The sequence below is a fragment of the Wolffia australiana genome, chromosome 18 (genome assembly GCF_029677425.1).
Source record: "Wolffia australiana isolate 7733 chromosome 18, ASM2967742v1".
Classification (NCBI taxonomy): Eukaryota; Viridiplantae; Streptophyta; class Magnoliopsida; order Alismatales; family Araceae; genus Wolffia; species Wolffia australiana.
In genome coordinates this window covers 2,675,052-2,695,418 of record NC_135852.1, presented here as the reverse complement: position 1 = coordinate 2,695,418, position 20,367 = coordinate 2,675,052, and the positions used below count along the sequence as shown (strand labels likewise).

Sequence of the window (20,367 nt, the reverse complement as noted above, 5' to 3'; positions counted from 1 at the left end):
AGATCATCACTCCTCCAATTCCTTGATATCTTAATATAAAAAGTGAATCAAAAAAGAATTTGAATAAGCAAATAACTTTGTTAATCATAATTATGAATCAAATCCAATGGTGTCTTTTTGTTAAAAAGATAAAGGGTATATTTGTGGCTATCAGAAGATCTATAGAGACAAAGCTACACTAAAAAAATCAGCCCAAAAAACCTTCTGAATTTGTAGATGTTACATTTTGAAGTTGGAGCAATCATGGCCATGGATATTGCCTCACTCCTAGTGTGACGCGGTCAAATCCCGAGCTAGGACAAATGCTCAAATTTGGCACGTGCCAGCCTCAGTGCTTGGAGCAGAAATCTAAGCAGCCTTAATCTCTTGCAGCGGAAGTCTTTGCAATAGCTTTAAGTATGCATAGAAGGGGTTAGAGGAGATGGTGGGGACGTAGCCCTATCGGAGGAATCGGATCATTGCATTAATATCATAAAGAGGTTACATCATAGTCATGATCATTACATGGGGGAAGACGAGGGATGATACTGAACTAACGAGACGAGGTGCAGCGTGCCTTAGTAGTGTTGCCCTTGCGCCGTGAGGCATGCCGCTCCGCGCATACACACCCGCTGGTCCCGCCGCTACACACGTGCCCCCGGGCCGGGCACCACACACCCATGGGCCTGGCAATCACACATGCTATCCCAGCCTTTGGGATCACACATGCCATCAGCACCCCCACCAACACCTTTCGCACACTTCGCTTGGATGCCGCCGTGCTTGGCGCCTGAAGCTGGGCGCTACGCGCCCATCGCTACCCATAGGGGCGTCACGCGCCCACACCGCCTCGACACACTCTGCGCGCCAATGCCTTAGTCTCCTAGCGAGATGCCTCCTGCCCCTTGCCTCGCACACGTGATGCGCGCAACATGTGTGTGGCCGCGCGGCTCACCCAGAAGACTCCACGCCCAGCGCCGCAGCACTGCCACACAGCCTACGCATCCCGTGCACGCGTGCGAGGCTTAGTGCCTGCGTGCACGCCCTTGACGGCCCGCGTGTCCAACATGCGTGGGCTTCCACTGATCTGCCTAAAAGATCAGGGTCCAGATGTTGGCATCCGTAGTGCGTGTTGTGACATCGCAATGAGGAACTCACTCTCCAAATCAGGAGTCCCATACACAGCAGACATGTCCCCACAGTTAGCGCGCAGGCCTTTGTACAAGAATGCCACATACTTTTGGGCCTTACACCTAGTCACATATCACCAATGTGGTGCAGAATCATGTGATTTCCCAAAGATTATGTTTTGTAATATGTGTAGTAGACCTTGGTTTGGGAAAATATAGATCTGGATGAAATATCGTAAAACATTTAATAGTCTCATAAAGCTTAATCATCTTTATGTTCATTTATCTTAATACAAGTCTCATAAAATCTTATTCTTCACTTTTAACTTCTGGGTGAATCAGATTATTCGATGATGAAGAAGATGAAGAAATAAGTAAAAAATTTATGGCCCTGGATTTGGGTGAAATTGTTCTATTTTTCTAATATGAAAGCTGGGAGAAGATGAAAATGTTAGAGTTATGATAATGCACCAAGAAAATGCAGGAAAATGGTATTTTGGTTTGGATGGATCAATGGAGATAATTTTAATTGAACAGGTTAAGAATGAGGAATGGCTTTAACTGTCTGAGAAAATGTGTTTTATTTGGAGTTACTCTAGCGAGAACTCCAAAGTTATAATCAATTTAAACATAGTTTAACAGTGTCTGGTATTACACGGTATGAGTTTCACCTGTAAATAATGTCCGGTAGTTGAGATATTAGCTCACCAGCTATTTTCAAATTGCTTTAATAATTATGAATAAAACGAGAATTTAGACCAAAGAGACATCGTAAAAAATACATGTGAGCGGAGCAATTTAAATACAATATTGGCTGGCATTGAAGTTTAATTCAGATGAATGCTGCCGCATAAAATAAGAGACTGCTGTAGAAGGGTTTTGGCTTTAATGGAGCTCAGCTGTGTAGAACATGACCAAAGCACCAGACCCCCTGTGCGAAGTGCCATGCAACTCATGGGAATAGTTATATTACAACCAGCTCCCACACAACCGCCGCTACCTCTGCCAGAAGTGGGAACTCCTTACAGGGATTATTGCCGCCGATGTTATCTTAGTCGTTGGCACCGTCCAACGCATTAAACAATTTAATCATGCAAAATATTATCAGATTATCGCAATTTTGTGTTTTTTAAATTTTTATTATTCACATCACACAGCACAACCACACCACACAGGCCTGTGCAGTACGCGGTGTAGTTGCTCTGTGGGGTGCATAATGGGCAGTTCAAAACTCACACTGCACTGCACAGCACATCTCATGAAAATTCACCCCTTGCATGAAATTGAGCATGTCCAGTCCAAAGTAAGCAAAAAGCATGTAAGAAGTCTATGGGCAGTCAGATGAGAGCAAAAACAGTTCAAACGAGAATAGCAAGAAGGCAATGAATGCAATTCCCATTAGGAAAAAGTAGAAACACAAATTTTTTATGGCTTGGCTGGAACACCAGCAAGAAAATCCCTCTCCATCAGTATTAACTCATCAAATCCAGTGAGTGCCATGGAATTCAGACGCATACACAATGATGCCCCCACACATTATACCAATTGATGAAGGCAGCCAACAGAGGAGCTATGAGACTGTTAAACCTTACCCCCAGAACTATCTATCTTGTGATGACACCTGTCCCTTCCAGAGCCTCCCCGGCGTAGGTGTTAATCAACGACTTGTATTCCTCATCTTTAAGGCAGCCAGAATTCTCTAACAACTCCAGAACCCCTTCTCTGCTTCCATTATCATTCTTCTCTGCACAGAGAACTAGAAAATTGGACACAGTTACCAGCCTTGGCCGCCACTTCCTCGGCCGCTCGACGCCCGCTGCCTGCCGTAGGCAGTCGAGTGCTGTAGAGACCTGTTTTTCTCTGATGTACCCGGCTGCGATTATCTCCCAGCTGCTAGGGTTTGGTTTCCCCCCTGCATCAATTAACCCATCAAGGCAAGCCTGGGCCTTGTCCAACATCCCTTCCCTAACGTACCATGCCAGCATGATATTGCATATTTTTGGGTCATAGTTCCCTGTCGTCGACTTCCAGTCCTCGTAGACTGCCTTGGCTCCATCCATGTCCCTGACTTTTACCAGAGATGTGAGCATGGAGTGGTACCCAGTGTTGAGTATGACAGGGAAGCTGGACTTGTACCAGTCCCAGATGCGGTACACCTCGTCTTTTTTTCCAATAAGCCCGTAAAGCCCAATAAGATAGTTGAAGGATAACCGGTCACGGCCCGTGACCCGGAGCTCGGCGTCCTTCAAGCAGTTTTCCGCCTTTACGGTGTCGCCAAGCCTGATGTACATGGTTGCCAGTGTGCTGTAAGTGGTCCAATTAGGGTTTATAGTCTCACTGGAGTTCATCTCCTCAAACACCCTCTCCATCTCTGCAATGTCGGCCCGGGCAGCGCATGTCGTGATCCAGATGTTATAGGTGTAGATATCCATGGCTACTCCTCTGGTTCCCATATCAGTGATAATGGATTCTACCTTTTCATGTTCACCAAGGTTCATGTATAAAGTCATCATGACATTGAAAGGGAGGGCATCTGTGGTATAGTCTTTTTCCCTCATTAAGTCGAATATTTCCTCAGCCTTCTCCTTGGATTTGGCATGCATGTAAGAATTTAGAAGAGCCCCGTATGTTCGCTTGTCCTTCAATGAATCTGAGAGTTCAGTGAAGTAGGTTTCTGCAGCTGACGCACCCCTCACTTTGGATATTAGATCCAACTGGATGGCGATGTCACTTGAATAAATGTTGAATCGCCCTTCTTGGGCAGTCATCCATTCATATACCTGTGAGAAAAAAATCGTAAATTTTAGTTGAATAATCTGAGGGCACCTAATTTCCAAGCATCATTACGGAAGATAATGGTGTTAGACAAATGCACATTAATTTTCCATAAACTTAAAAAAGACGACATTTTTTCTGTGATGAGAAGTTATCTGAAAACTAGGCCAGCAAATAAAGGAGTTGCCGGTGGCAAAGAAACCGCAAAAAGTGATATCCGTGTTTTTATAACTAAGATGGTGAGGCAAACTTGTTTAGAACCCTGGTTTGAAGTTATAGGCATCATGGATTCTCCCACGTCAATTTTTGCAGTAATTTTTTTATTGAACAATTTATGCAGTAATAAAAATATATCTCAATCAATTCATGTTAAGGGAAATTCTTTCATTTCAAATTTAAAGACCCAGATCCTGGAGAAAATGAGAACTATCATCCAAGAAAAGTAATATTTACTCCCAACTTCGTTTTCGCAAAAACGGTGCTAATAAACCAACAGTTTGCAGCATAATTTGTAAACAAAACACTACTGTAAAACTTCAATACCACTACCGTTGGTTAAAATTCTATCCTCTCAAATTTGAAGAATCTTTCTTCCAATTCCTGGTTAAACGTTTATGTCTTTTCTGCAGCAGAAGGATGACAATATACCAACAGATTGCAGCATAACTCACGACAGGCAAGTAAGCTTTAATATTCTGTCATCTCAAATTTAAAGCTTACTGTAAAGAACCTAGATGCTGAAAAAAATAATGAATAATGTTCCAAGAAAAGGGAATTTTTTTCTTAACTCCTAGTTAAAACTTTGTAGTTTTTTCTTTCCCGAAATTTCAGAGGCGTACATACAGTACAGTGAGAATTCAATAATACCGCCTGTAATATCACATATTAAACCGGACTAAAAAGACCCACAACACCGCAAAAAATAAAGATTAATCTTCCAAGAAAAATGATAAATTAAATATCAAAACTATGCCATCCTAAAAATTATGGAACAGACTATGACATAGAAGCCCAACTTGTACCACAGGAGTTCAATATAACTTGGAACAGGCAAACATCGAATAGTACAGTAAAAATTCAGTATCACTACCGTAGTTAAAATCATACCAGCTCAAATTTAATCTTACTTCAAACTACCCATTACCCGGAAAAAAAAAAGAATTAAGTAATCTCCCAAGAAACCCGATAAGAAAAATCATCAAAGCTATGTCATTCTAGAAAGCACGAAAAACCCACTTACATCGAGGGCCAGCTTGAACCGGCGAAACTTCCTGAGCTCCTTCACGACGCGGCAAAGCTCCCACTTGGACAATTTCCTCTCCTCCGCCTCCCACTTATCCACCTCCAAACCAGCCCCGACTGTCGGATTCTCCGTCATAGCGATCCTACGATAGAGAGAGCTCCATTTCGATCGAGGCCGCTTCTCGTAATCGACAGTCCCGTAGTTGTGAACCTGAGAAATCGAGCATCTCGTAGGTTGAACATGAGAGATCGAGAAAGAGATCTGCTTTCGCCCAAACTTGGGGAAAGATGGCGATTGTGAAAGGAGATTTCTTCGAGCTGATCGAGCTTCGGGAGGGCACGATGGAGAGGGAGATAGAGAGGGCGACGCCGCTGTTGTCGCCATGGCCGAGTTGAAGAAGATCGAAGAAGAAGAAGAAGCTCGGCTAGAGTTAGAGATAAGAGCCTTATATAGGGTAGTCCAGCATAGTGCCGGATCGTCCCGGACGTGGACGAAGGACGGGATGGGACGAACTTCGTCCCGTCCTGCGTCCGATGTTGGCTCAGGGACTAAGTACGGGACGGTTTTTGGTCGATGGACGAAAAACCGTCCCGTCCAATAATCTCGGGACGGTTTTTCGTCCCGTTCAGTCCTCCCGGAAGAAATTTTCATCCCAAAATTCGTCCCGGACGAAAAAATACATTTTATATTTTTAATATATTAATATAGCTTAAAATATTGGGACTTTGATACAAATTGTCATAGCGAGGCCACGTGGCAACATCTCAACCGTCGGATGTGACTCCGGCGGTTTTCCGTCCAGATTCGTCCGTCCATCGTCCGGAGACCTCCGGATGGACGATTTTTTCTTCCCACGGGACAAAAGCCGTCCCTTCCGGTGGTTCCCGGGATGGATTTTCGTCCCAAAATTCACCCGGTATCCTCTGACGGGACAATTTTTTTGTCCCATGGACAAGCAAATCGTCTTGTCCGCGTCCCTGCACGATAGTAGTCCTTGAGTTTATAATTCTCAAAATAGTGGAGAATTTGTTAGTTGAATACCTTTTGAGGGTGTTTTCTTAAATTATGTAGCTCATGATGTACAAATCATGGTTGTAGTACATCTTTCATTCTTATAGTGGAGTAATTTTGTCCATGGACGAAAAAATCATCCCGTCCGGGCCCTTGGATGTCGGACGGGTCCGCCTGAGAGCTCCAGCTGGTATTTGTCACGTGTTGTGCCATGTGTCAAATTCCGAGTGGCTTAATGCACTGCTTCGTCGTAGACGAGGGACGGGATGAGAATGTCGTGGATTGGACGGTTTTTGGATGGGATGATTCGGACGAACTTTTAAACATTGGGGCATAGGACGGGACGATCTTCGTCCCATCCTGTCCTCCGTCCCCGTCCTGGATGATTATGCACTATACTCTCTCTCTTTACTCTCAGTCACCATGTCACTCTTTATATCTCTCTCTTCTCTTCCTCTCTTTCTCTCTCACCATGCTTCTCTTTATGTACCTATTTTCCTCTCCCTTTCTTTCTCATCCTGCCTGTCTTTCTATATATATAAGTCTCATCTTGTCTCTCTTTCAATATAAGTATCTTTTTCACATTGTCTTACTTTCTATATATTTCTCTCACACATTGTCTCTCTTTTTATATATGTCTCTCCCACACTATGTCTCTCTTTCTATATATGTCTCTCTCACATTATGTCTCTCTTTCTATATATTTCTCTCTCACATTATCTCTTTCAGCGTGTCTCTATTGCGCATATATGTGTGTCTGTCTCATCTAGTCTCTTTTCCTGTATATTTTTCTCTCACACTGTGTATCCCTTTCAATATGTCTCTCAGCTTGTGTCTCTTTTTATATATTTCTCCCTTGCACCATGTTTCTCTTTCCAAATACATATAATTGTGTGTCTTTCTTTGTCTCTCTCTCTCTCTGTCTCTCTCTGTCTCTCTCTGTCTCTCTCTCTCTCTGTCTCTCTCTCTCTCTCTGTATCTCTCTCTCTCTCTCTCTCTCTCTCTCTCTCTCTCTCTCTCTCTCTCTCTCTCTCTCTCTCTCTCTCTCTGTCTCTCTCTGTCTCTCTCTCTCTCTCTCTCTCTCTCTCTCTCTCTCTCTCTCTCTCTCTCTCTCTCTCTCTCTCTCTCTCTCTCTCTCTCTCTCTCTCTCTCTCTCTCTCTCTCTCTCTCTCTCTCTCTCTCTCTCTCTCTCTCTCTCTCTCTGTCTCTCTCTCTGTCTCTCTCTCTCTCTCTCTCTCTCTCTCTCTCTCTCTCTCTCTCTCTCTCTCTCTCTCTCTCTCTCTCTCTCTCTCTCTCTCTCTCTCCCTCTCTCTGTCTGTCTCTGTCTCTCTCTCTCTCTCTGTCTCTCTGTCTCTCTGTCTGTCTCTGTCTCTGTCTCTCTCTCTCTCTCTCTCTGTCTCTGTCTCTCTCTCTCTCTCTCTCTCTCTGTGTCTCTCTGTCTCTCTGTCTGTCTCTGTCTCTCTCTCTCTCTGTGTCTCTCTGTCTCTCTGTGTCTCTCTGTCTCTCTGTCTCTCTGTCTGTCTCTGTATCTCTCTCTCTCTCTCTCTCTCTCTTTATCTCTAACTCTCTCTGTCTCTCTCTCTCCATATATATATATATATATATATGTGTCTCTCTCTATCTATCTATCTCTATCTATATATATATATATATATCTATTTCTCTATCTCTTTATCTTTTTATCTCTCTATCTATCTATATAGCTCTTTATCTCTCTATCTCTAATCCTCTCAGTTAGTCTCTCGTCCTATATATTTCTCTCTCACACTGTCTCTCTTTATATGCCTCACTTTACTCTCCCTCTCTCTATAAATAAATAAAAAACTAAACTTGCAGAATGAGTAATGTCTTAGTGGGTTGTTTCGCTGACTAATTCCAAACTTTTAAATTCAATTCTCGCCAATACTTGATACTTTATTTCAGTTAAAATTGAATAGACTTTATAAATCAAACCAGATCAGGATCTGATTGCTGATCTAAATTGATCATGATCAGTCAATAATTGGATTAGAGAGATGATTTTGAACGGCCATCTAATCTGATTGTAGACCCTCTATCAGGATTAGACGAGTGATTGACAAGGGTGATCAAAACACGATCAGTTGATCGATGATTAATCGAGATTCTAAATCAGGAAACATATGTTTAGATATTCCCCCAATATATATGACCACCTTACCACACAAGCAAGTCAACAGGATTTTTATATTTATGTCCAAACAACTTGAATTTATTGATGGCCATTGCCTTAAACTCTGATTTCAGCTTTGCGCAAGTGACATTTTACCTTATAAAATCCTCTAGAGCATTTCAGTGTCCATGAAATTTACATCAATATCAAGTGTGATATTTCCTTTGTTACCCGTTGGGGCGGCAAAGCCTTCTGACTATACTCTACCATTTTCCTCTAGCAGAACTTTTGTTTTGGCTTTGGTGGAATGGAGCTAGGTTCTGAGGTTTCCAAAAATTCTACAAGAAAGAACAAACCAAGGCCCTACATACGCCATTCGACCAACTAAAAATAGGGATATCTACCTCTCATTTTGAAGTCCAAATGACATTTAACCATTGCATTAGGTTCCCCAGGGTGTAGTGGAAGACTCCTTTCTAGGTGTAATATAGTGGGATTAATTTGGCCAATGTTCTGAGGTCATGTTAGTAAGTAATTAACCACAAACAAGAAAGAATGATAAAATATCTTGGCCAGCAGTGTTATTCATGTGGTTTTGTAAAGATATATCCAGAATAATAAATTTATTTTTGTATATGTAACCCTCTTGTTTGATTATTTAGAGATAAGTCCTCTAGTAACATTTCTTATTTCTTACCGTTATGTAATTCTATAAAAGTGGTCTCTCCTGTATTGAATAAAATAAGGAGATTGTTTCTCAATTTCTCTCTTTTATTCCTCATTATTTCTCTTGCTCGTTGATCCCTAACCAAGCTCACTTTAGAAAACTTATGGAAGACAGTGCAAGGGAAGTGAGAAGAACAACATGGTACCAAAGCAGCGTATAGGTGCTGCCTCTCCTATCCCTCTGTGTTGAATATATGATGCATTTATGATTCATTTTGAAACCTCCATGTTTAGTTTGTTGTTTGAGGGAGAGCTCCTGTCAGAGCTGTAGCCCTTCTTTTGCTTGTGGGGACTGCTCTAGATAGAGCTGTATTTGTTCTTATTTTCATGTGAAGAACTCCTGGATAGAGTCTTTACCCCACACGACACTTCATCTCCTACATTTGGAACATACATTAGAAAGGCTACTACTAATGTGTGTGAAGTTTCTTACCTTAATTTTTGTTCATTTAAATGGTCACCGATTTACCCATATTGTCCCATGTCCTAGTCATCTCTTCATCTGAATTCACAAAAAATGTTTTGAGCTTCCTAAAATTCCAGAGCTGTATAATTGAAAGGGCCCGAACATCTTGGAATGGGCTGACTATGTCAAGATGATATTACTAAGATGACATAAGCTTAAACATCTTTCTGTTGTTCCTCCAAGCCTGTCTAATCATCTACATGAAAGCTGGTTAGAAGCTGATGCATTGATTTAGGGATTGTTGTCGGATACATAGACCCCACTATGGGCCGCCATCTTCTGAGGCTTCCCTCAGTCAAAGATCTTTGGGAGCAAGTACATCAAATGCACTCTAAAAGATATGATAAATCCCATATTACATACTTGGTGATGAAGTCTACCAGTCGAATATGCCTCTACCTTGGAGTCGATATGGAATCAATTAGACTATTATTCCCATCAAATACCCAGACTCTGAGGAGCGGGCTCATGTGCTAGAAGACTGAGTTCACAAGTTTGTTGACAGGCTCAATGCTCAATTTGGCACCTTGAAGACCATGCTGCTGAATAGAGAGATTATCCCTTCCTTTACAAAAGTTGTCAAGATGGCCCTAGTAGGGGAGAGTCAGCTAAAATTGTTAGGAGGATATGACCTCAAGATAACGATCATTGCTTTCGGATCATGTTCCATGAGTTAGAATGCTGCCACTCTGGCTCAGACCTCATCTCAGCTACCTTGTTCATCCCAATCTCATCAAAATAGTACGGGAACCATAAATCCAACTGATGACCACAAGGTCAAACATCGGTGTTCATATTGCTAGAAACCCTATCATGTTCAAGGGATGTGTTGGAAAGTAAATGGTAAACCTCAATTCAATCCAAGAAAGGCCTTCATCTACCCAATTGGTAATAATTCAGCTTGGCAATTTTCTCACAAACAAGGCTTGCTTCCAGAATTTTTTTAAGTGAAATGGCTTCAGCAGGGTAGCTCAAATGCTCCTTCTATAGTGGGACCATCCCCGACTGCATCAGCAGAAGAGGTGAAAAAATTATGGCAGGAACTAAAACATCTTTAAGAGCTTTTTACTACTATCTCCACTACAACTCCAACTGAAGCTCCATTTAGTAAACACTTTGCTTGCCTTCCTATTTCATCTATTATTATATCTATGCATAATGAAAATAAGTGCTCATTGCAAGTCAAATAAACCAATCAATTCACTAAACTGACACTTTTACAAGTATCAGCTCTGTATCTCTTGGGGCTAATAGTGGTCAGTAGATCATAGATTAATGTGCAACTAACCACGTGCAACCCACAAACAGTTATTCAGTGATTATAAACCATCCTCTATGAATGTCCTTGCAACTTATGGGAACTTATACCCTATTGCTGGTATAGGAACCATACTTATTCACAAAATCGGAAAATTCAAAAATTTACTTCATGTACCGCGTTTATTTGATAACACCATCTCTCTTAGTCGCTTACAAAGTCCCTTAAATATGATTTACTCATCACGAGGCATGGGTGTTTTTTGTGAAGAAGACCACAGGGAGGCAGGTTGGAATCCTCGCTGAAGAACGACATGGATTATTCTCTATAGTGGATAAGCCACCAGAGAAAGCTATTCCAATAATTCCAACAACTCTCCACAACACCCCAACTCTGACATAAAAGGTCATTTTACTTCATCGTCCTATAGGTCATCACAGATTGTCCACTTAATGACTTCTATTTCCCTAGTTATCTCACGTGCTCGACGGACTTCATTTAGTTACTTGTCTACTTTTCATTCTTCTCCTACACCTTTCATGTTAATTCATAGTGATGTTTGGGGCCCATCCCCAACCTCAACTTGTGGAGGTAAGCGCTTCTATATCACTTCTATCAATGACTGTACAAGGATGACCTACAATGTAGAATCAACCCAAATCATCATTAATTTCTTCCACATATTTAAAGTACATCTTAACAAAGGGATATGCCATTTTAGATCAGACAATGGAAAGGATTATATAAATAACAATCTTAAATCATTTTTTGCCACCTAGGGAGTAATCCAAGAGACGTCATGTGTCAACACACCCTGGAAAAACGGGGTGGTGGAGAGGAAAAATTGTAATCTCATATATGCTACTAGGGTCTTAATGTTTCAAAGTAATGTACTGATAACATGCATTTCTAGTGCCTTATATTATCACATTTACATGATTTTATGGATTAAATTACTCATATTTTCATGTTATCAAGCTTAAAATGATTAAATCTATTTTTAAAAGAAATTTCTGAATTTTATGTATTTTTAGGATTTTTCTAACAATATATTCTACAAGAATATAACTTTTGAGATAGAATATGATTTTTCTGGAATTGTTTGATGTTAAATTTGGAAAGATATGATTTTTGAGAGTCAATATATATATATATAAGTATTTTTGGGATTTTATATTATTTAATATGAAATTTTAAGTATTTTGGTTTTTTACGGCATAGGGTGACGTGGCGCGCCGATGCGCTGCCATGTCAACGTCGAGAAAGAGATTTTTTCCTTTGTTTTTTTTTCCCTTTTGTCATGTACATGTGGCACGGAATGCCAAAAGCCATGGAATACAAAAACCCACGGAATACGAAAAGCCACAGAATACAAAAAGCCACGGAATATGAAAAGACACAGAATAAAAAGGCCACAGAATACGAAAAGCCACAGAATACCAAGTGCTTTGACTTCTTAACAGGCACAAAACCGATGACATTGATGAGGAGAGAGAAGAAATTAAAGGCTAGGATTGCTTCAACTTCCAACGGCCATAACTTTTGATCTTCCCCTCCTCTTTCTATCCATACCCTCTGATCTATAAAGAGAGGCCTGGATCATTGTAAAAATCATCTTGAACTTGCTTCCTACTCTTGTGGGCTGCTTGAAAGATAGTGAGTTTTGAGATCCATCAAGAGTGTTCTTGGTGTCTTGGGTGTGTGGGAAGAGACAAAAGGGAAGAAGGGGAGCTTACCGGAACTCGCAAATCACCGTGATCCTAGCGGAATGTAAGCATCTAAGGTAAGTTTCTTCGCCTTACGATGTTTCTCTCCCAACATCATCGTTATCATAGTTATAGTTTTTTGTCAACGTTTCATTTATCATTTCACTTACTTACGTCCCCCATTCTCTCACATCCTTGCCATCGTACCACTCCATATCCAACCACTATCGTCGTTCATACCGTCGTTCATCGGCATATCCATCACAATCACTTACTCTTTTCTTTAAGTTAAATTAGCTTGTAATTACGTATCTTTTATCGATATCACTAGCTCACGTCCTCAAATCTTGCTTTCGTCGATCCTCTCGTCCATCATCACTAGCATAAGAAAGTAGTTCCTTAATCATCGTTCCCTGTGGAAACGATCCATACTCATCACTAGTGTTCGCCCGTCCTGATGCCGGTATCGGATACCAGTATCGGGACGGATACTGAACCGGATACCGGAATTGAATTTTCTGGAATCCGTTTTTTCCGATATCCGGATATCGGATATCGGTATCGGATATTGGTTGCTACAGTGCCGATATCCGATAACGATATCCGTCCGATACCGGCATTCGTCTCCCGTCTCAAGGGGACAAATGATGGTACCGGATATCGGATGCGGATATCGGTTTTCAATATCCGCATCGAATACCCTTATCTCTCCCTCTCTTAGTCTCTCTCTCGTTCTCGCCCTCTCTCTCTCTCTCCCTCTCTCTCTCTCTCTCTCTCTCTCGTTCTCGCCCCCCTCTCTCTCTCGTTCTCACCCCCCTCTCTCTCTCAGTCTCTCTCTCTCGTTCTCAGTCTCTCTCGCTCTATCTCTTGTTCTCTCTCTCTCTCTCAGTCTCTCTCTCTCGTTCTCGCCCTCTCCCCTCTCTCTCTCTCAGTCTCTCTCTCGTTCTCGCTCTATCCCTCTCTCCCTCCCCCTCCCTCTCTCCCTCTCTCTCTAGCTTTTCATGCCTCGCTCTCTAAAAATATGAGAAGAACATGAAACCATGTTTCTCTAAAAATATGGACGATTGACAAGGGGGCACCAGGAGAAATTGTTATTTTGTCATACAACCAAGTCATTATATACACGTTACTTTTTTTATTTGTTCCATATGGGATAAAGGGACTCTGGTTTTGTGGTAAACTCGGAATCCCTTTATCCCATATGGAAAGATAAAAAAAAATTGTTACTATATAATAACGGCTATTGAATACATATTAAAATCTACTTATGTGATATTAACCAAGTAAAACTATGGCAGACCGATGATTATTTTATCGGTCGGTATCGGATACCGGATATCGTGAAACCGATATCCGGATATCAGTTTTCCGATATCCGGTATCCGATACCGTCTTCGTCCTCACCCCCCGATATCCGGTACTGATATCCGTCTAACCCCTGAAAGACGGATATCGCCCGATATCCAATATCTGGAACCGTCCCATTTTTTTCCGGATATCGGATATCGTTTGTCCGATACCGGATATCAGACGGATATCGAGACGGTGTACACTACTCATCACTAACTAAGTTTTTTAAATTATGGTTAAATATATTTTATTGAATAATCTCAATCACCAACGACGAATTTTAACCCTAAAATTGAGATTATCATGTACCCGAATTATTATGTGGAGAAGCCTCATAGAACAGTACTCAATTAACCCTGGTCTACTAAGTTCCTAAATGGGGCAAGTCCCATTCAGGAACTTGGAAAAAATGTTCTTAATGTCTTATTACAATCTAAGTTACCTCTCAAGGTATTTGGACGTTAGATATATCTACACATTCCCCGCCACAAATTATCTCCATGTGCACTAAGGTGTATTTTTTCTATGTTATTCACTAATAAATAAAGGTTATAAGTTCTACGATACCCTCAGGAAGACATATTATGTCACAGAAGATGACATGTTCCATAAACAACAATATTATTATGGATTAACAGGATATAACAGTGGAGAGCCCACCGAGCTTAGATCAACTTTGGGTAATTCGTCAATTGAAGGGGAGCGTAGATTGGATCACATTTTTTCTACACTACAAAGTGCCCTAGTGTTACAGGGCCAACCCTAACCCACTTGAACTCACCCAACCTACGATCAGGATCTGGGGCAAGATATGGATGTGTATTTGAGAAAAATAAAGCAACTCGGCATTGCTAATGTGCGTTTGACTGAACATCCTTCAACATTGTCGCCTAAGAAATCTTATGCCCTACTCAACCACCTCTTGGATGAGGGAGGAAAATCCTTCTATCCTCTTTGCCCCTTGTTTCTCCACAAAACATGGCAGTTTCATATCAAGCATAAATATACAAAATAGGATCCATTAGGATTCCCACAAATGTCTTAGAGGTGCTTCAGGACCCAAATTGAAAGCTGCAATGGACACAGAATTGCAAGCTCTAAGTCAGATTGTTAATCAGACATTAGATTTATGGTGGTTATCGTTAGATTGAACAAAAGAAACATCTAGGTTATCGTTAGATTTCACCGTAAAGTATCAAGATAATGGAGATGTAGAATGGTATAAAGCCCACCTGGTAGATAAAGGATATACCCAAAAATATGGGATTGACTATGAGGAAACATTTGCACGTCTGGCCAAGATGAGTACAGTACGAATCCTTATATCTGTGGAAGAAATTAAGAGATGGACCCTTTACTCACTAGACACAAAAAATTATTTCTTCATGGACATCTGGAAGATGACATCTCTATGCAATCCCACCAAAGGTTAGAGAATAAAAAAATAGACTTCAAAAAAAAATTAGACTTCAGTCTGAAAATTAAACAAGGGTTGATATGGACTTAAGCATTATCCACGAGCATGTTTTGGCAAATTTACAAAAACCATGAAATCTATATGAATTATTGACATAATAATGGGGACCACACATTGTTTATAAAACATACTCCTAAGGACATTGATTTACTACTCGTATATGCAGATGACATGATCTTGACATGAGAAGACACTTGCACATATTCCGCTAGTGGATGAACAGCTCTTCGCAGATTTTAGGTCAAGAGACTAGGCAGATTAAAGTACTTGTTAGGAAGAGAGGTTGCTCAATCATCACATGGAATTGTGCTCTCCGAGTTAATATACACATTATATCTATTGTAGGAAATTGGCTTGTTTGGATGTAAACCAGCCCTAACACCTGTTGACCCTAATCATAAACTCAGTCTGGCAAAGGACAATTTGCTGGTGTATCCATAAGACTATTAAAGAATGGTCGGTAAACTAATCTACCTAACCAGATATTTCAAATGCATTCAGAGTTGTAAGTCAATTTATGCAGGATCAAAGGGAAGACCATGACAGAGCTATTTGTCGAATACTTAGACATCTGACAGGTTCCCCTGAACTTGGCATATTTTTTAAATCAACTACTACTGTTGGCCTTGAGGTTTACACTGACGCTTACTATGCAGGTAATATTGTTGCTCGACGACCCACATCAGGTAATTGTGCCTTCCTTGGGGGTAATCTCTTCTTGTGGAAAAGCAAAAAGCAAGTTGTCGGTCTCCAAGGAGAATGCAGAAGCAGAACTTCGGGCCTTAGCCCTAGGCATTTGTGAAGTATTGTGGATCAAACATGTAATGGATGACCTCCAGACTCATTGGACCAAGGCCATCATGCTGATGTGTGACAATCGGTATGGAATAGTGATCACTCACAATCTAGTTCATCATGCACACACCAAGCATGTCGACATTGACTGACACTTCATCCAAGAGAAATTAGGAAATGGGATCATCAGTACTTCTCATGTCAAGTCCATAAAACAATGTGAAGATCTTCTTACAAAAGGGATACATAGCATGTTGATGAAGAAACTTCTTTCCAAGCTTGGGATGATAAACATTCGTTCCCAGATTGAGGGGGAGTGTTAGATTTCGAAAGTTTAATCCACACTGTTTTTTCTTTTTTGTCAATGTAACCCTCCTGTCTGAGTATTTGGATATATGTCCTCCAATAAAGTCTCTTATTTTTTAGCATTGTAAACAGGTTGGGTTTTGAAGATCCAAACCCATTATGCAAGTCTGTAAAAGGAGTCTCTCCCATATTGAATCAATTAACAGGTTTTTTTCTCCGCTTCTTTCTATTTTCTTCATCATTCTTCCCCTTGTTTGTTGATGATTTAACCAAGCTTGCCAGAGAAAACTTCGGGAAGATGGTGCAAGGGACGTGAGAAGAAGAACAAGCGTATACTATCAGAATTAAATGATCAATTCATCCAATATGTCCCATCCTTGAAATGTTTCTGACATACATGGATGGCAAAATTTCATCTTAATCCTTTTGCCTTAACCTTTTCGAAACTTAAGCTTCAACGGTCTTAAATACATTTAAAACGGTCATCTTAAGATTGTGGTTATTTTATGATGGCTAAAGAAGATAAAACACACCATGAGAGAGAGCAAATTATTTTTTGATCTACCTTTCTTGCCTTCCATTTTACCCAGAGCTAGCAAACCTATTTAATTCAATCTTTGACAGCATATACAACTCACTTTTACGGATGGAATTTATCCTATTTGAAGCTACCATGGATTAAAAAATGAATTAAGGCTCCATATCATGAACATCTATGCCCTCATAAGCCACAATGGAGCTACTAAATAGAAAATAAGAGAGAAAAAGAGAGAATTATTTGTTTAACTCTTGGAGCCTTTTAATTCTCCCCTGAATCTTGTTCAATTCAAAGGTAAATTAAATAGGTTAAAGACCTATCAAAAGCAGGAGAAGATGACACCTTATAAGATTTAAACAACTCAGAGAAGATTAGCATGGGCCCTGCTCAAGGATGACAAAAAAATCAATAAAATGAGAGGGGATCATGATCTGTATTCTACAAAGGGACAGTGGCTGTGACAGTTCTGTGACGAGGGTCGGTCATGACAGTGGTGATGTTAACAAATCCAGACTCTTTGATGGCACCATCAAGATCCAACATATAGTACTCATCCAGGAACGGCTCTGTTGACTTCATCAATGTGAAAAGCACCGGCGATAGCTCCTGAATGACCTTGGACTTTGGCTGAATGAGAACGATGATCAATAATCAGATTTAAAGACAGAAAGGGGGCTGACAGTAAAAAAATAAGAGAGTGAAACGATAGGGAAAGAGAAGGGAGCAAGTAAAAAATGTAAAGAGAGAGAGGAATGAATAAAGAATGAGGGATAGAGAGGGAGATAGACAGACATACAGACAGAGAGAGAGAGAGAGAGCAAATGAAACAAGGTAGAAATAGGGAAGGGAGAGAGAGAGCGTGTGATAAGGAGGAATGCATATATTGAGAGATAGAGGTGGATAGATTGATTGAGAAAGATGGTACAATAGAGAAATAGAGAGAGAGAAAAGAGAAGAGGGGACAGATAGGGAGAGGCAGAGGGAGTTAAACATAGAGAGATGGTAGATAGAATGATGGAGAATAGCATGGTGATGATGGAGATATCATGAGAGATAGAGGGAGGATAGAAAAAGATAGTGAGAGACAGGGGTGGATGGATAAAAAGGCCGTAGAGAAAGAGAGAGTGGGATATTAGGAGGCTTAAAGAGGAGTAGGAAAGAAAAGGAGCAATAACGAGAGTGGAGAATTTCTTCAGTAATCTCATAATATAAGGTGGAAAAATCCGGATGTAGAAAAAGTGGATGATAGAAATAAGCCGGGGGAAGGTAAGATGATAGAAGAAAAATGATATATTGATTGATATTGGGAGAGGGGAAGAATAGTGAGATGAAAGATAGGAGAAATTTACCGAGTTGTCGGTGATGGCTAGGGTTCCTCCAGGACGAAGAAGACGGAAAGCCTCCTTTATTATGTTTTTGGTGGCCTGAGCAGGGCACTCATGAAACTGAAATTTTGAAGATTAAAAAATAGTTAAAAAATCATACAATGCTCGAAAATAAGGAAATCTGAAACCAAAAGGCTCCAAAATCAATTACCACAAATGAAAGAGAAACCAAGTCGAATGAACTGGATGGCAACCCACTGGCTTCTCCATTGGCATGAATCCAAGTGATCGGTTCACTTCTTGAAGCTCTCTGATTCTCTTTAAACTTGGCGACAGAGAGGAAGTAGGGAGACAGATCTAGACCCTGGGTTCATTATTTTTTTATCAATCATCAAGGAAAACATAAATACAGAACTATGCCATGATCAGATCAAACACGCATGTGCTCTTATCTATCTATATCTATCTATCAATCAGTCAAGGAAAATGTATGTCCATCTTTTTAAATGTCCATCCATCTGTCTGTCCATCCATCCATCCATCCACCCATCCACTCATCTATCTATCCATCAATCTATCCATACATTTATCTACTTATCCATATATCCAACCATATATCGATATATTTATGCATCCATCTATCTCTCTATCTAACTACACATCCGTCCATCCATCTTTCAATCCATCAATTCATCTACGCATCCATCCATTCATCCATCTATCTATGTATCCATTAATTCGTCTATACATCTAATGAATGGCTGAATTTGAGCAGGAATTTAAAGAAGTCAACTTACAGTGAGCTTGGCTGAAGGAAATCTGCTTGCCAGACAACGGGTGCTGAACCCAATAGAACAACCAATATCAATAATATCATTGATTCTTGCATTCGGGGAGTGAGTATTGATATGCTGTTCGATTGCATCAAGCCATTTTCCGCGCACAGCATCATTTGCTTCCTCAATTGAGGCGTTCGGGACTGCCCTCTTCGCGATAGCTATCGTTGCTGCCTCCGCTTCCGCAGCAGCCTGTTCATCAAAATCAGCCTCCAATTTAGAAATTAGCAACCGGTGACAAGAAGACGAACCCAATTTGAGTCAACAATTAGAAAAATTTGCATAAGGGAAGCCGGTGAAATGTCTGGAATTGAGGAAGCTTACCAACCAGGAAAGATTGCCTTCATCATACGCGTGGAAAGGTTTCAAATAATCTGTTCAAAATGTAAAGCGTCACAATCAGCGCAATTCTAGAAAACTGTAAGTTCCTGACAATCAATTGTCCAATTGAGAAGTTCCTGACAATCAATTATCATTTCTGCGCATAATCTACAAATTCAATGAGAAATTGGATGGAATTAGATGCCGCTTACAGTCAGGATAGACGATGGATGGGTTCTGAATCCCTTCCATCTCCTTGTAAACATCCGACTGAAGAATCTCCTCAGCCATAGCCCGCCACGGAACGTTCGATTTCTCCGCGGTGCTGCTCGATCCAACCATAAAACCCCAATCAGAAGATAAATCAAAATCCAAAGAAATCGACAGAACGCAAAAAAATCTCACTTGATGACAACCCTCCGGGCGCCCATTTTCATGAGAGAATAGAGCGGCTTGAAGGAGATCAACGCACTGACAAATCTTGACAATGGCGTCTCCCCAGTCCATCGCGGCCTGTTTAGCTCGCCTTCCTCCGTTGAGAGCGTCAGCTCTGCCCTAACCGCGAAGTTTCTCGCTCGGCTACCAAATTTCGAGCGGGAAAAAGCTGAAATTGTACCAGTAGATGAAGATCGAAGCCGAGAATCTTGCCCGCCATGGAAGAGCCCCGTCGAAGATGCCAGAGCCCTCGAGAGCATAGCCATGGCTGTCCCCTGATCGCCTTCTTCCTTCTATCTCTCTCTCTCTCTCTCTATCTCTATCTCTATCTCTATCGCTATCTCTATCTCTCTCTCTCTATGTATCTCTCTATCTCTCTCTCCAGAGCTTAGCTGTAACGTTCGGCTATCCAATTGACATGTTTCGACCAATGGGAGATCGCCACGTGGAGAAGATCTCCCGCCAAAGAATCTGATTTGCAAGTATCAGCCACAAGTCGATTCGTGGCGCCGGTTAATGGTTTTTCTAAGAAAAGCCCTCGGGAAATTGGGTAATTAAG

At 41.0% G+C, this 20,367-nt stretch overlaps 2 protein-coding genes and 1 pseudogene across 2 annotated transcripts; 1 reads left to right on the top strand and 2 right to left on the bottom strand.

The window, feature by feature from the left end:
• Positions 1-2,478: 2,478 nt before the first annotated feature.
• LOC144714902 (Tetratricopeptide repeat (TPR)-like superfamily protein) lies at positions 2,479-5,534 on the bottom strand. The gene is made up of 2 exons (XM_078589704.1): positions 5,125-5,534; positions 2,479-3,889 (listed from the first exon to the last, which is right to left on the bottom strand). The coding sequence occupies exons 1-2, from the start codon at positions 5,509-5,511 to the stop codon at positions 2,714-2,716; spliced, it is 1,563 nt and encodes a 520-aa protein (XP_078445830.1). The 5' UTR covers positions 5,512-5,534; the 3' UTR covers positions 2,479-2,713.
• An 11,675-nt stretch (positions 5,535-17,209) lies between these two features.
• On the top strand, positions 17,210-17,319 carry LOC144715370 (U6 spliceosomal RNA; annotated as a pseudogene).
• LOC144715238 (uncharacterized) lies at positions 17,284-20,151 on the bottom strand. The gene is made up of 7 exons (XM_078590169.1): positions 19,779-20,151; positions 19,586-19,698; positions 19,377-19,426; positions 19,014-19,244; positions 18,428-18,580; positions 18,241-18,336; positions 17,284-17,518 (listed from the first exon to the last, which is right to left on the bottom strand). Exons 1-7 carry the CDS (start codon positions 20,072-20,074, stop codon positions 17,330-17,332), a joined length of 1,128 nt encoding a protein of 375 aa, XP_078446295.1. The 5' UTR covers positions 20,075-20,151; the 3' UTR covers positions 17,284-17,329.
• Between the last annotated feature and the right edge of the window lie 216 nt (positions 20,152-20,367).